This window comes from Melospiza melodia, chromosome Z (genome assembly GCF_035770615.1).
Source record: "Melospiza melodia melodia isolate bMelMel2 chromosome Z, bMelMel2.pri, whole genome shotgun sequence".
Taxonomy (NCBI): domain Eukaryota; kingdom Metazoa; phylum Chordata; class Aves; order Passeriformes; family Passerellidae; genus Melospiza; species Melospiza melodia.
The window spans coordinates 49872802-49887135 of record NC_086226.1 but is presented as its reverse complement, the minus strand read 5'-3'; the positions used below and the strand labels follow the sequence as shown (position 1 = coordinate 49887135).

The following is a 14334-nucleotide window of genomic DNA, read 5'->3' as shown; positions in this document are numbered from 1 at the left end:
GAAATTGTGTAATTCAGCACAGCCCTGAATATGAGATTGTTTGAAAAACATCACAGGCTCATCTATCAACTGTTAAATTAACAGAAGAGTTCTCAGGAGATAATCATCAAATTACTACTAGTGTAGCTTTCCATAGTTCTTCTGTTTTAGTGCTTTTAGACTTAGCACTACAGAACCTTCCACCGCAGTGTCCCATCCATGTCTTAATATATCTCCCAAAACATTCAATATGTGTTTACTAATTGTGATCAGGGTAAAATTCAAGTGCTATGCTTGTGGGACATTTTTTTTATCAGAAGCTGTATTTAAGTGATGATACACAGTAATTTGTTCATTCTTCTGTCAGTGTAATTTACAAGGCAACAACAGATAAACATAGCTATACAAGATTCATTTACAGTGACACAATGGCAGATACACAGAGCAGAACCCTGCCTATGAGATAAAGTGGACTGAGTGACTTATGCAGTAATTAGGGGATAATTGTCATTAACCTCGCAAACAGTAGTTTACCCATATTGTTTAAAAGGCTCCAGGATGCATAATGACAAGGTAATCTGTCAAAGCGCTAGGGGGAAATATTAATAAGATTTGTGCAAGCCTGGATAGAAAATATGCAGAAAGCAGCCACATTAAGCTAATTGGTGGATGAATATACACTTGTAAAAGTGCTTCTAATGGCACGTTTGCTGCTCTCCAAATGACTACTGTTAATGTGGAGAAGTGGGCTGCCTAGAAAGTCAGGACTGCTGGGACAAGAGGGTATTAAGACATGAAGGCACAGTTATTATTACTTTGTACACTGTAATATAATTTCCCCACTTTCTCTTGCATTTCACTGCCTCTAATAGGTTCAAACTGATAGCTCGCTTCATGCCCTTTTATATTCCAGTGACCTTTGCCGTTTTGTTGTCACTTTGCACCCTGCTGCCTCCCTTTTGCATCACATTGTCACCTATGATGCACCTGTGTTTTATTGGTGTAAATTTTTTCGGTAAGCAATAAAAGAGAAAAAGCCTCATTAAGGTCTTGTAGTATATATTGCAAGTAATAATGCATAGTCCCCTAATGAATAGTAAAGATGGAAATCAATCTCCTGATTCTGCTGCCATTCATATATCCTGCATATAGTACAGCTGAATCCCCTTATTGAGACACAATTTGGGTTCAATCAGAAAACCAAGCATGTAATGAAATCCAGTTTATGAGTATAACTCATTGGCACTTTCATTCCAGTGTTTATGGCCTTGGACAACTTCTCAATTCCTTGCAATGCTCCTGGTTAGGCAAATTTCTTACTGATTTAGCTGGAAGTTTTATTGACAAGCCCAGAAAGATTCAACTTTCTTGGTTATGTTTTCCAGTTAGGGTTTTGGCTTTAGTCAGTTTATATTTAAAGTGAGGAAAGGACTGACTGATAATTTGATTTGACTTGACTGGTTAGATTTCTTGCTGTGCATTTGGTGCAGTCTATGTTAGTAGAGCAAGAATATCAGACACGATTTGTTTATATTATCACATAGCTCACTGGGAAAAGTCTCAGCTGAAAAGAGGCTGGGTGTCTCTTGTGGCTGTGTGTATTGCAAATACAATACCTTATGAGTGCTCTTTGTGAATATTTCCTGTTTCTCATAAAAACTATGTGTCATTCTTTCAGTGTTAGTGAAACTGAGGCTAGGAGAGTGCTTAGTACACTTACTGAAAGACTGCCAGAGCACAGAAAACCAGAGAAAATATAATTTTACTTCTCAATGAGTTTTGCAAAAAGTAAAAACACAAGTGATTTTTAGTGACTGATAGTATCAAGGCAAAATTTTTTATATACCATACCAAAATGGTCAAATATATATGCAAAAATTGTAGAAAGTGAGAATTAAAATCAATCAGTATTACATATGCTATTGTTATATGAATGATGATTCTTTCCAATGCATTTACATGCAAAACTGTGTTCTAAAATAATTTTGTAGCTGAAATTATTTCAGTGGCTTGCCATGTTCGTGTCTCTGTTTACATGGTATCTGAAAAGTGCCCGTGGCACCTCATGCACTCTAAATTTTACACACATACACCATGTGCTTGGTGATTTAATTACCTCTAGTAGCCATGTTGGCCTAAGGACAAACACGCTGTTACTTGCCACAAATTAGTGGCAAAGCTTCTTCAGATACTTCAATGAATTTTCCACTCTAGCAAGTTGTAGAGAAGCAAAGGCATCAAAATACTCTTTGTACTTTGGGTCCAAAGTTATGGACTCCAAAGCCATTTAAGAAATTTAAATAAACAACTCAATAATTCAAGAATGTTGAGAACAAATGCTTACTCTTATTGTGCATTAAAAGTATTTTAATATTTTGAGCAGATTTCATAAAGTATCTATATTCACCTCACATTAGTTTCCCATTTACAGAAGTCTTTTGGACATCGCAACCAGAACAGATGGTAAAGGGAATAAATGTTGGCATTTGGAAATTTTTGCAGTTCTTGGGGTTAGAAGGACAAAATACTTGGGAAATGTCCCTGGTTCTTCAAAATAAATGAGATTAGGAGAACTGCTAAAAAATTGCTTTGGATCTTCTTAAAGCTCAAAGTGTCAATTTATATCCATGCTAACAGGAGTTCTTCTGTCATCACATAGTGGGATCTTCTGCCTTTTAACACTTGTCATCAACACAACAGCTGTAAATCAAAGCAAATGTTGTTGACATCACAGTACCTTGTCTTGACTTTGGCTGGGATAGAGTTAACTGTCTTAGTACTGGTGCAGTGATCTTTTTTGGATTTAGGAGGAGAATCTTTTGAACAACAGTGATTTCTATTTGTTGCTAAGTAGTGCGTACCCTAAACCAAAAGCTTTCTCAGTGCACTGCCAGCAACCAGGTGCCCAAGAAGCTGTGAGGGAGCATGGCCAGGACAGGTGGCCTGAACTGGCCAAAGTTACATTCCATACCCTTGAACATCATGCCCAATATATAAATTGGGGAAGTAGGCTGGGAGGGGCAGTCCCTGCCTGGGGACAGTCTGGGTATCAGGCAGCAGGCAGGGAGAAATTGTATTGTGGATCACTTCTTCCTCTTGGGTTTTATTCCTGTTTCCTTTTCATTTCCAGTAATATTAGTATGTTTTATTTTATTCACTCACAGAGGGAATAGTGAGTGAGCAGCTGTGTGGTGTTGTGTGGGGCAGCTGGGGTTAAACCACAGCAGTTTTACCACTGTGAAAACTAGTAAATGCAAGAAGAGTATCAGACTCTGGTTGTGCTTAGATTTTTTTCCTCTAAGTATGGACAGACATCTGCTGTGAAAAAAAGTTGTCTGGCAACCAAATATAAAGAGACTTGATGTATTTACTATGATTTAATAAAGCTCAAGCTGTTGTGATTAAATACATTGTAGCCCCACTGTGATCTATTATAATTTTAAAAATAAAAATACTGTGTGCAGTGTTACTCAGGAAAAAAAAATACTCCCTGTCTTGTGAATTATACATATATAAATATTATCTGGTCCATAATCATCCATAACAAAGAGAATATTTTATCACAAGTCAAACAGTATGTTTTGAAAATCAGAGAAAGCATTTAAAACTAGTGTCCTTGCATCCTAATAATTTCACTGGAGTTGCAGAGGTGAATGAAGAGGGGAAAGAGTTCAAATTACTGGGTTTTTCTGGAATCACTAAGAGACAATACCCCCAGTCCATGTGGCTAGTTTACAGCTGGCAAATGAGTCTCATCCTCTTTCAGGGCAATGATTTCAAGAGCATTTTAAGGTTGATGAACCCAAAAAATGAAAAGGCATCCTGGGATTGGGGTACACTGTGAGTAAGCTCAGTCCCTAAAAGGAATCAGGTGTTCAGGATCTGGTGTTTTCATACCATTCCAGGCAGCTTAGTCCAGAACCAGCACCCCAGCAGGTTGCTTGTGCAGGGAGGGATCTGCACTCCTGGCATGCGTCTTTGGGATAAGATATGAAACAGAAGACCTGCATACTTTTGGTCAATAAGGACCCTGAAGGCCATTAAGTGAGAGTGTGGGTGGTTAACGGCGGTGTCCTGGCCAGGTTTCCCCTGCGGTTATTGCATTCCACTGCCTTATGTTTCATCTGCAGTTTCAGCAGGACATGGTGTTCCTCACTTTCACTCCAAAACCGTTGAGCAGTGCTCCTGTGCGTTGTTACACAGCTGCTGTGCTCCACCATGGTGGTACGCCCCCATTATGTATTCACACAGATTTGGCTCCACATACTGTTTCAGGGCTAAGTTAGGTCAAAATTACTTTCCAGCATGGTCTGTGGAATTACTCCAGGTTTATGGTGCAATTATTCTTGATTTAAAGTGCAGCCAGATTTGCCCCAGTGTCTACAATATCAGTTCATAAAGTTTGCAAAGGTCTTTGGGGGTCCTTTTGATGAAAACACAAAGTGTTTTGCTGCTGAAATGCATAAAGAGATGTAGCCAAGAAAGAGGAACCAAGGCATGTACTGTTACAAACCTGGCACCAAAGTAAGCATATATGATGTGTATGTATATATATGTGTGTGTATGTATGTGTATGTATGTATGTATGTAAGTAAATAAAGTCTCCTTCATGCTACTCTTCATTTGAACGCACACTGCCACTGTCATTCTCAGTGAAACTCTGGGGAGACACAGACGCCTTCTCTTCTCCTGTACATGCAGGAGATATCCTTATGCCTACCCTGTGTCTTTGTGGCTAGGCAAAAAAGTGGTAAGAGAAAGGGAGTGCCAGAAGGGAAGAATATCTATCAGTTCTAGCAAAATGGAGGCTGCAGTGAAGTCAAAAGATAAAGATTTCCATTATTGACTGAGAACTCAGTAGTGCTGCACTGTTTGTTCCTGCTGCAGCAGTATAACTCAAGGAAAGGACTGCTGACACTTAAGCATTCATTTTTTCATATGGTTCCTGTTGGTGAAGGGAGGCTGGTGGGAGGTGGATGAAAAGTGACAGCTGAGGGGAAAAATTTCAACCATGCCTCTTTGCAGACTTAGTGTGTTAAATCTTATATGAGTTGCACATGTGAAATCACAGTGAGCAAGTATGCACATCTTTTCTTCATGTTTACAGGAGCAAAGGTGAGGGAGATTCAGCATGGTAAAAAATCCTATCAAGAAAATGTGTATCTGATTGCCTGTGTGAGTGTATATTTCCATGGAAAACTAGATAGAGGGCTTACTTTGGTCCTACTGAGATCAGTGGGAGTTAGTCAAATGAGTTAGAAATGTTGTACACTGTCCCATCTGTACTAATGTGAGTTGGTGTGGTGCTGCACAGTTTTGGTAACTCTTACCCCAGGAGTAGTAGGACTACCCAGAGTGTAGCAGCTTGAAATTTAATTGTGAGGCAAAGAGATGCTTCTGGGAAATTCAGCCAAACAAAAAACAACAAACCCTAAATCATGGAAATTATGAAGGCTTTTCTTTATTAGAAACAAATGTGGATTTTTTTTTTTTTTGTCTACACACTAATTAAAACCATCCTGTGCAATTAAAGTATGACCAAATTAATATATTTCAGTCTGCTTTTCAACTGTTACAGCTGCATTCAAAATGTTTCTTTGAGATCAGCTAGAAAATACACAGATCCTTAGAAGAAAAATTGAAAAATTCAGGCTATACCCTGAGCTAGGCTAATAATTTAATCAAACATGTATTTATGCAATATTTTGTAACAAGGAAACTTCATTGTCATGCATCAAAATCCACTGTTTAGGTGCATATGCAAACTTACTAAAATATGAAGCCTAGCAATTATTTCTTTTTTCTGAACAACTTTGAGTGGTTCTCAGAAGTTATCACAGTAGTCCCTGAAAATAATCCTTGAGTGTCTCCCAGAACATAAAACTAGTTTTAGAAGCCATTTATTTTTTAACCTTTCTATTAATCTCAGCCTTGTATGGGCATCTCTCACTGTGTATCCAGTCAGATGTATATATCAGTTTTTTCCTATTCTAAGTGAATCAGTAAGATAGCATAGAATTGCAAAAAGTCAGTGTTGCATTTGTGCACCAATGTGTTTCTCTGTGTGTAAACATATAAAATTTCTGCCTGTAATGCAGTCATGGGAGCTTCTCACACAAAATTAAATTTAAAACAACTGTTTTCATAATAGAAGTTCCACGTTTACAGTGTATGTTTATGGTGTATGCTTGTGTAGACTGCCCTTATTTTCTAAATAGGCAGTTTTTAAACTGGGAGGTTTTAAAGCTCAGTTGAAAGATTTAAAGGCTGAAGGCCTTCAGGAAAAGAAGATTCACCTTGACAACCCTTCCCAGTTAAGCTCCTAAAAATTAGAATTATCTTCGTGTCCATCCTCTCTTGTAGTTTGTGTCATTCAAGATAATCATCTTGATCCCACCATGTGTTCTTCTAGACACAGAAGTCTATGCCAAAATATACCCTATCATATCCTGACACACACCTTTCTTCCTAACATATTGTCACCAAACTTGAGGAGGCAGGTTCAGGGTGATAAACCATGGCATTACTTTACAGATCTAATGTTGCATTTGTGTATGTGGATCTGTTTATTCAAATAGGCTTGGGTATGTGGTTAGAGTTAGAAAAGGTTGTGGATTATGCCCTGGATCTTTGGAGGTCAGTTTAATATAGTTTAAAGATTAAAAGATTTTCTCCCACTGAAATGGTGAGAAAGAGATCTACACAGTAAAATACAATTTAATAGATAAATAAATAAATAAAACAAAATCAAATGTATTAAATTAAAAATCAAAGCAAGGCTGTTTGGACAAGTAGGAAGAACATTAGTGTATGCTGTACAGATTTGGCTTACTTGTCTCCTGCCTGACTTAGAGCTGTATGCATGCAGTGATATCTCGGTACTCACTGAGTTCCTTGTACACATTGTCACTGGAGGCTTGGCTTAATCAGTTGTGAGCTGAAAAAAGTAATATAAATTGGAACCTTTTGTCATGAAGTATTTAAATGTTGATATGCTTTAATGGCTTAGGGGAGAAAATTTAGCATGAGAGATTGTAAGAAACAAGAAATCGATTACATGTAAGAAAGGACTTGAACCTCTAATCAAGTATTACCATATACAGAAAGATCCCTAGCTAGTTATAGCTAAATTCAAATGGGATAATGGTTAGGGGTTTTTTTTTGTTAATTTTAAGTTTTATCAAAAAATGACATTCCTATTCACTCTTTATCTAGTTTTGCATAATACATGCTTACAATGATTTATGGAAAGTTTTCACTGTGTAAATATTGAAGCATATGCTAGACAGTATCCATAAGCAGTGAGGGTTTTATGAAATACAGGCATCTGCATATTTCTCTCTGTTTTTGCTGGGTAAAAAAGGCCAGAAAACTTCTTGCTGAAAATTAAAAAGATAAAGCTTGATATAGCTAGTAGGAGTAGACAAGGAGTATTTAAGAGCAACTTGCTCATTCCATGCTTTTTCTGTGACAGCAAGGGTACCCCCATGACTGTCACACCCTTGACTGCCAGTTTCTCTGATCAGTGGGACTGAGCAGCTGCTGAAGGTCTGGTGCTCCTCCTTGTAAATTCTTAAACAAAGTGAAATGAAGGGTGATGGTGTCTCATCAAGAGGTAACTCATCTAGCTAAGTGCCAGCTTTGGGCAGTGAAGATGTGGAGTAATTCCCTGAAAGCACAAAGGGAACCCCTGCATTTATAGGCTTGCCTGCCTGTTCTGTGTATGCAGAGAGCTGGCAGAGAGCTGCCATCAGGGAGGGACTGTGTGACACCACCTTCTCCTTACGTGTGGGAGTCTGTTACAGGATCTCTACCTACTATTCTCATGAGTTATTGTTGTGCTAACTGTGATTAACTTTTAATTACTTATATATCGGTTTTTGTAAAGCATCCATCTGTTATATAAGCTTGATTTACAAATGAAAACAAAACCAACATAAAATGTGGCAGTAGTACATTACAAAGCAGCCTGCCGCCGCTGGCAGACAGGAATCCTAATTCAATGCAGGTAAGCACTGTAAATTAGACAAATGTTATTTCCTTCTTTAAACTATGGGAGTTACAGTTAGAAGGAATTAATATTTGTCATTTGGGATGGGAAATGTGTGCAGATAGATGAAGTCAGATATGACAGTGAAGGCCTGGAGATCAAAATCTGATTCAAATCTGGTTTTGCAGCTCCTTGTAGGAATTACCCATATGTTGAACTGCTATGGTTGGTTGGAAGTTGTTGAATTAGTTGTAAGAAACTTTAGATCTTACCCAAGGGGAAAGTAGCTAAAGTTATTTAGGTGGGAAAAAGCAAATATAATTTTGGAGCTTTAAAATATGAACCTGTCCTTTAATTTTTTTATGGCATTGGTGGTTTTTTCCTCCCACCCCTCACCTTATTTAGGTTTGGTTTTGTTTCACTTATTTTTCTTGTTGGCGGTGATATTTGATGTTCCAGGTGATTTCTGTTGGATAGTACTGGCTGCCTGTAAAATACTGCTACATCAAGAACTGTAAGGACATAGAAATCAGACATGTCCACTGTGCTTAGCGGTGTTCAAAGGTGAACACGTTTCCATACTAATGCGGCAAACGAAAACCAGCATCTGCATCATGATGTTTTGTTCATCACCATAAATACAGAATGAACATTTTCTACACATAGATGGGTTTTGGGGCTTTCCGTCTGGGTTAACTGGGTAAGATTTTCCAAGTTAATTGCTGTTGAGGGTTTTACTGTCTTTCAGCGTTTGACTGTAAAAGTTCATGTGTGTAGCATTTATAAAGATTTTGTAGTTATTTCTAAGGTACTGAAACATACATCAGCCAGAGAGGTGAACTGAACTGAACATTTTCAAACTGAAATAATAAAACCAACTCTAATCAATTAAATACATGCTTTATTATTTGACATTGCAAAATTATATTTTTGGACTCTAGGAAATCTGAGGGAAGAGAAGCATCAATCACCTGAAGACTGAAAATAATTAATTAATTTAATAAATAAAAAAATAAATCCAGGGGGTGAAGGGACTGGAGGGGAGGAAAGGTACTTCAGACTTCATAATCAAACAAGAGTTAATGATTTTTGCAGCAGTGTGTAATCCAAAGTCTTCAGGTAAGATTCTGAACCTGAGATTCAAGATGTAAAAATATCAGAGGCAGTATGGTGGTGTGTCTTCTAAGGCTTTCAAACTGTCTAATGCATGAGGAAGCATTGGAATAATTCTGGTCTGATGGTCTTCCACATTTCTTGTTGGTTATAGTTACTGTGCTAATTTTATGTCCAGCATTTGCCCAAAAGGAAAGATGCCAATAAAATGATGTGTTCATTATATAAGTATTTTAATATGTTTTTATCAATACTTGCTTGAATGGATTGCCTGACATTACATTGCAGAATTTTTAAGTCCTACCTTCAGGCAAATCTCATGCTTACTAGCAAAAATGAAAGTGTGAAATGCTTTTTAATGTATATTTAACAACAGATAGTCTTGTGATTACTGATGTGTATTCTCTCTGGATTTTTCCCTTGCTATCAGAAGGCAATGTTAAGAGACAACATTTTTACACATTTATGCTATTTACATCCATCAGATCCTTACTTTTTTACTTACTTTTAACTGTCATTTATAAGAAGGTCACAAAAAAAGTAATCTTTCAAGTCTAAACCATACCAAGGTTGCAAGTTTGCAACCAATCAATTGGCAGTAATAGTCCAGGAAAAAAGGCATTAAGGTGCTAGTGTTAAGTGCTGTTTCCAAGACATTTTCACTTGCATCAAAGTTTCTTATGAAATGGTTCAGTCTTATATCTGCTCATATTTAAGGAGCAACTCTATCAATTGTATTAATCTAGCTCTTCCTAATAGTGTTACCATTTAATAATGATCAAGGTACAATTTTCTGTATTTTAGAGTGGTGTGCACAACAGTTCATGTGTTACTAATTTATTCTAACAGTAGCATTCTACAGAGATCACTGTTTTTAAAATAAAAGTACTGAAAGCATTTTAGATCACAGAGTCCCAGGGTCTAACAGTACTCTGACACTGTTAAACTCAATCTGGTTTTCAAACTGTGACTCTAATTACAGTATTTGCATGGATGGAAAGTTTGTGTTGTTTGGTCAAGTTCTATTAACACTGTTTGCATCTTGTTTTTTGAGCTTAGTGTTTCATGTTCAGGCTGCAGAGCACCTTCTTCAATAATTATGCAGAATCAATAAGCTTTTCTTTGTGTTTTGTCTTTGTTGTTTCTTTGATATGGCCTCTAGGATGCTGCAGGCAAGGTGCTGGACCGCTGGGCCATCATGTCCAGGGAAGAAGAGATCATTACCCTTCAGCAGTTCCTGAGATTTGGAGAAACGAAATCTATCGTGGAGCTGATGGCAATTCAAGAAAAAGAAGGGCAGGCTGTGGCTGTGCCATCTTCAAAGACAGATTCAGATATAAGGACTTTTATTGAAAGCAATAATCGCACCAGGAGCCCAAGTCTCCTTGCTCACCTGGAGAATAGCAACCCTTCCAGCATTCATCATTTTGAAAACATCCCGAACAGCCTTGCATTCCTGCTTCCATTCCAATACATAAATCCAGTCTCTGCTCCGCTTCTGGGGCTGCCTCCAAATGGCCTCCTGCTGGAACAGCCAGCAATGAGGCTCCGTGAACCAAGCCTTACAACCCAAAATGAATATAATGAGAGCAGTGAATCTGAAGTTTCCCCTACACCTTTCAAGAATGAGCAAGCATCCAGCAGGAATGCTTTGACCAGCATCACAAATGTGGAGCCCAAAACTGAGCCAGCCTGTGTCTCTCCTGTTCAAACACCTACACCAGTTAATGATTTATCGAAAACGGAGCACACAAAAAGCTCATTCCGAATTCACAGAATGAGGAGAATGGGGTCAGCCTCCAGGAAAGGAAGAGTGTTTTGCAATGCATGTGGCAAAACTTTTTACGACAAAGGTACTCTTAAAATCCACTACAATGCTGTGCACCTGAAAATCAAGCATCGATGCACTATTGAAGGCTGCAATATGGTCTTCAGCTCTCTCAGAAGCCGCAATCGCCACAGTGCTAACCCAAATCCCCGCCTCCACATGCCTATGCTAAGGAATAACCGTGACAAAGATCTAATTCGTGCTACATCAGGTGCTGCCACTCCTGTCATAGCAAGTACAAAGTCCGGCCTAACTTTAACAAGCCCTGGGCGTCCACCGATGGGGTTTACCACTCCCCCTCTAGACCCAGTACTACAGAACCCTCTTCCCAGTCAGCTGGTCTTCCCGGCTTTAAAGACTGTCCAACCTGTTCCTCCGTTTTACAGAAATTTACTTACTCCTGGAGAGATGGTGAGTCCTCCAACCTCACTCCCGACCAGTCCCATAATACCAGCTGTGAGTGGCATGGAGCAGCATCCCCCTCCTCCTTCAGAGTCATCGGTACCTTCAGTGTTGGTGCCCACCCCAGAGCCCAATGCAGATCTTGCCCCCAAGAAGAAGCCAAGGAAGTCAAGCATGCCAGTAAAAATTGAAAAGGAAGTTATTGACACTGCTGATGAGTTTGATGATGAAGACGAAGAGGTGAATGACAGGAGCGCAATGGTGAATGACATTGGTCATGACAATCACTGCCATTCTCAGGAGGAAATGAGCCCAGGCCTGTCTGTTAAAGACTTTTCCAAAAGTGATAGAGGCAGATGTATGTCCAGACCAGACATAAGAAGGGCAGACAGCATGACATCAGAAGACCAGGAGCATGAGAGAGACTATGAAAATGAGTCAGAGTCATCAGAGCCCAAATTGTGTGAAGAATCCCTGGAAAGCGATGATCGCCTCCACGAGCCTGGTGAAAAATCTATGATGCACAGTGACCGACCTGATGAAAACCACAATGACTCTTCCAACCAGGATGTCATTAAGGTGAAGGAAGAGTATACAGACCCTACATATGATATGTTCTATATGAGCCAATATGGACTGTACAACGGAGGCAGTGCCAGTATGGCTGCTCTTCATGAAAGTTTTGCTTCTACATTCAACTACAGCAGCCCTCAGAAGTTCTCGCCAGAAGGTGAAATGTGCTCCAGTCCAGACCCCAAGATCTGCTATGTTTGCAAGAAAAGTTTCAAGAGTTCCTACAGTGTGAAGCTTCACTACCGAAATGTTCATTTAAAAGAGATGCATGTCTGCACAGTGGCTGGCTGTAACGCCGCGTTCCCATCACGGAGAAGCAGAGACAGGTCAGTAAATATTAATTGATTTTCTGCATTATTAAATGTGTTGAATTATGGAAGAATAGGCAGTTTAGGCTATATGAAGAAATAGAGAGATGCACAGTAATGACAAGTGACAATTGTGTTCCCATGACATTGAAAGAGATTTATCACTTTAAGATTTTCATTGTTCCTTGGCATTCAGAATGGTATATATTGGGCCATCGTCTTAAGTGACTGCCTAGATAATAAATGTCATTATACTTTCTATATTCCTGTGAACATGTGTATTGTACTTCTGTTTATAAGCTACAGCCCTCATTACATTTATTTTCCTTTCTGTAACATTTAAAACAAGAAAATTTTTATTAGAAGTAAATATAGTAAATTATATACAATATAAATATCTCCATTGCATGCATATCAAACCATAGAACTGGGAAGGAGGGCGAAGGTGGATGGGTGGTTTAATGAAAAGATGGAGATAGGTAACAAAGGACTGCAGTTATTTCCATCCTCATAGGGTCATACAAAAGCAAACAAGAAGCGTTAGAAGGTTGTTCTTTACTATTTTTAAGTTTTAAAACTAGGCGCTATGTTGTAGTGAGAACAAGTAAATATTAAGAATTAAGAAAATCATTGTCTGTTTCTTTAGTAGAACCTACACACATCTCTATCCACTATGGCAATTAAGATTACATTACTATTTTCTGCCTGTGAGCAACTGCCTTCTCCACCAGTGGAACTTATGCTCATTCAGAGAGAAAAGACTCCCCTACATATTTTTAAGATCAATTAGGGTATATTCTGCTGGCCCTTCAGATGACAGCATGCCTGAGCTATGCTGCATCAATACAAAAGCAGTTGGGCTTAAACAGAAGCAGCTGGTTCATAAACTCTTTGGTTTAGGGTTTGTTGTTTTGTTGTTTTGTTTTGGAGGTTTTTTGGTTGGGATTTTTATAGACTGTTCTTTTTGATTCCTGAGGAGAATGTAATACAATTGGAATTTGTCAAAGTGCTAGGATAACACAGGTATTTCATACTTGTGGATAACAACTCTCTCATTTGATAATCATACTGTCACATAACAAAATCTCTCCGGTTCATGGAGTAATGGCGAAATTGGGTCACCTCTTTTCTTTTACTTACATTTCATATTTTTTCATTAGGCTGTAAAAATTCAGCAGACACAGGAAGGAAATTAAAACTAGCTATACATTTCATACACAGCTCCTGATTTGTTTTTGTTTTTTTTTTCATTGAAATTGATGTGTTTGAAAGGGAATGTTTCTCATCCTTTAAAATGAAAGCAAGTTAGTGTTAAGGATACTGAGGAGCCAAAATTCACTATTTTGATGAAGAATACCATCCCTAAATATCTCATGTCTTCTCTTATCGTTTATGAAATCCATTAAACAGAAAAATATGAACAAATATAAGAATACAAGTTCAAAACACCTAAGAGGCACAATCTAGGAAGCTTGCATTTCAGTAGGTTAAACTACTGGATACAAAGCAGGTAGATCTAAATTAAGACTCAATTTCATGCTGTGTGCTGATAAGTTTTATGAGTCTTGAATTTGACAAGGGAAGTATTTGAATCAGTGGCAAAAATCTATGCTAAGCTTAGATTTGTGAAACCCCTTTCAGTTCCTGAAATCATAATCTTTGTTAGTCAAGAATTTGGTTTAGTCAGTCTATTTCCTTAAATGAATTATGAAAAATCAGTCATGTACTCCACAAAACAGCTTTGAATTGAGCATGTGATACAAGAGTTGATTAGCTTTAGGATGTGGAACTTTATGCAGTGTATTAAATTTCAACTGTAATACATTGAAAGATCAAGGTAGTAATAAAGTTAGCATAGTAAAGTTTTAGATATTCTAAGAGTGACTGTGATGACATGCATAAAATTTTTCCAAGACAAGAACCTGTATATAGGGCACATTTTGAATTTTTTTGTGATATACATAGGATACTACTATTAAGCTTATTGGAAGAAACATGAAATAAAAAAATGATTTAGTGTCTTAAATTGCAGGCTGCTAATTTAAAGATAAAATTATTATTTGCATATCATTTTGACTTGTGTAATGGACAAGGCCCTCTTCTTACATCATTCCATTAGTAACATTCAGAATATGATTCAG

At 38.0% G+C, this 14334-nt stretch overlaps 1 protein-coding gene across 3 annotated transcripts in view; it reads left to right on the top strand.

The window, feature by feature from the left end:
- The window catches only part of BNC2 (basonuclin zinc finger protein 2), a 322321-nt gene that overhangs the window by 288469 nt on the left and 19518 nt on the right, over nucleotides 1-14334 (top strand). For all 3 annotated transcript variants that reach the window (XM_063180396.1, XM_063180397.1, XM_063180398.1), the window contains exon 5: nucleotides 10245-12211. In XM_063180396.1, the coding sequence (XP_063036466.1) occupies nucleotides 10245-12211 (1967 nt within the window). The remainder of the gene's footprint in view (nucleotides 1-10244; nucleotides 12212-14334) is intronic.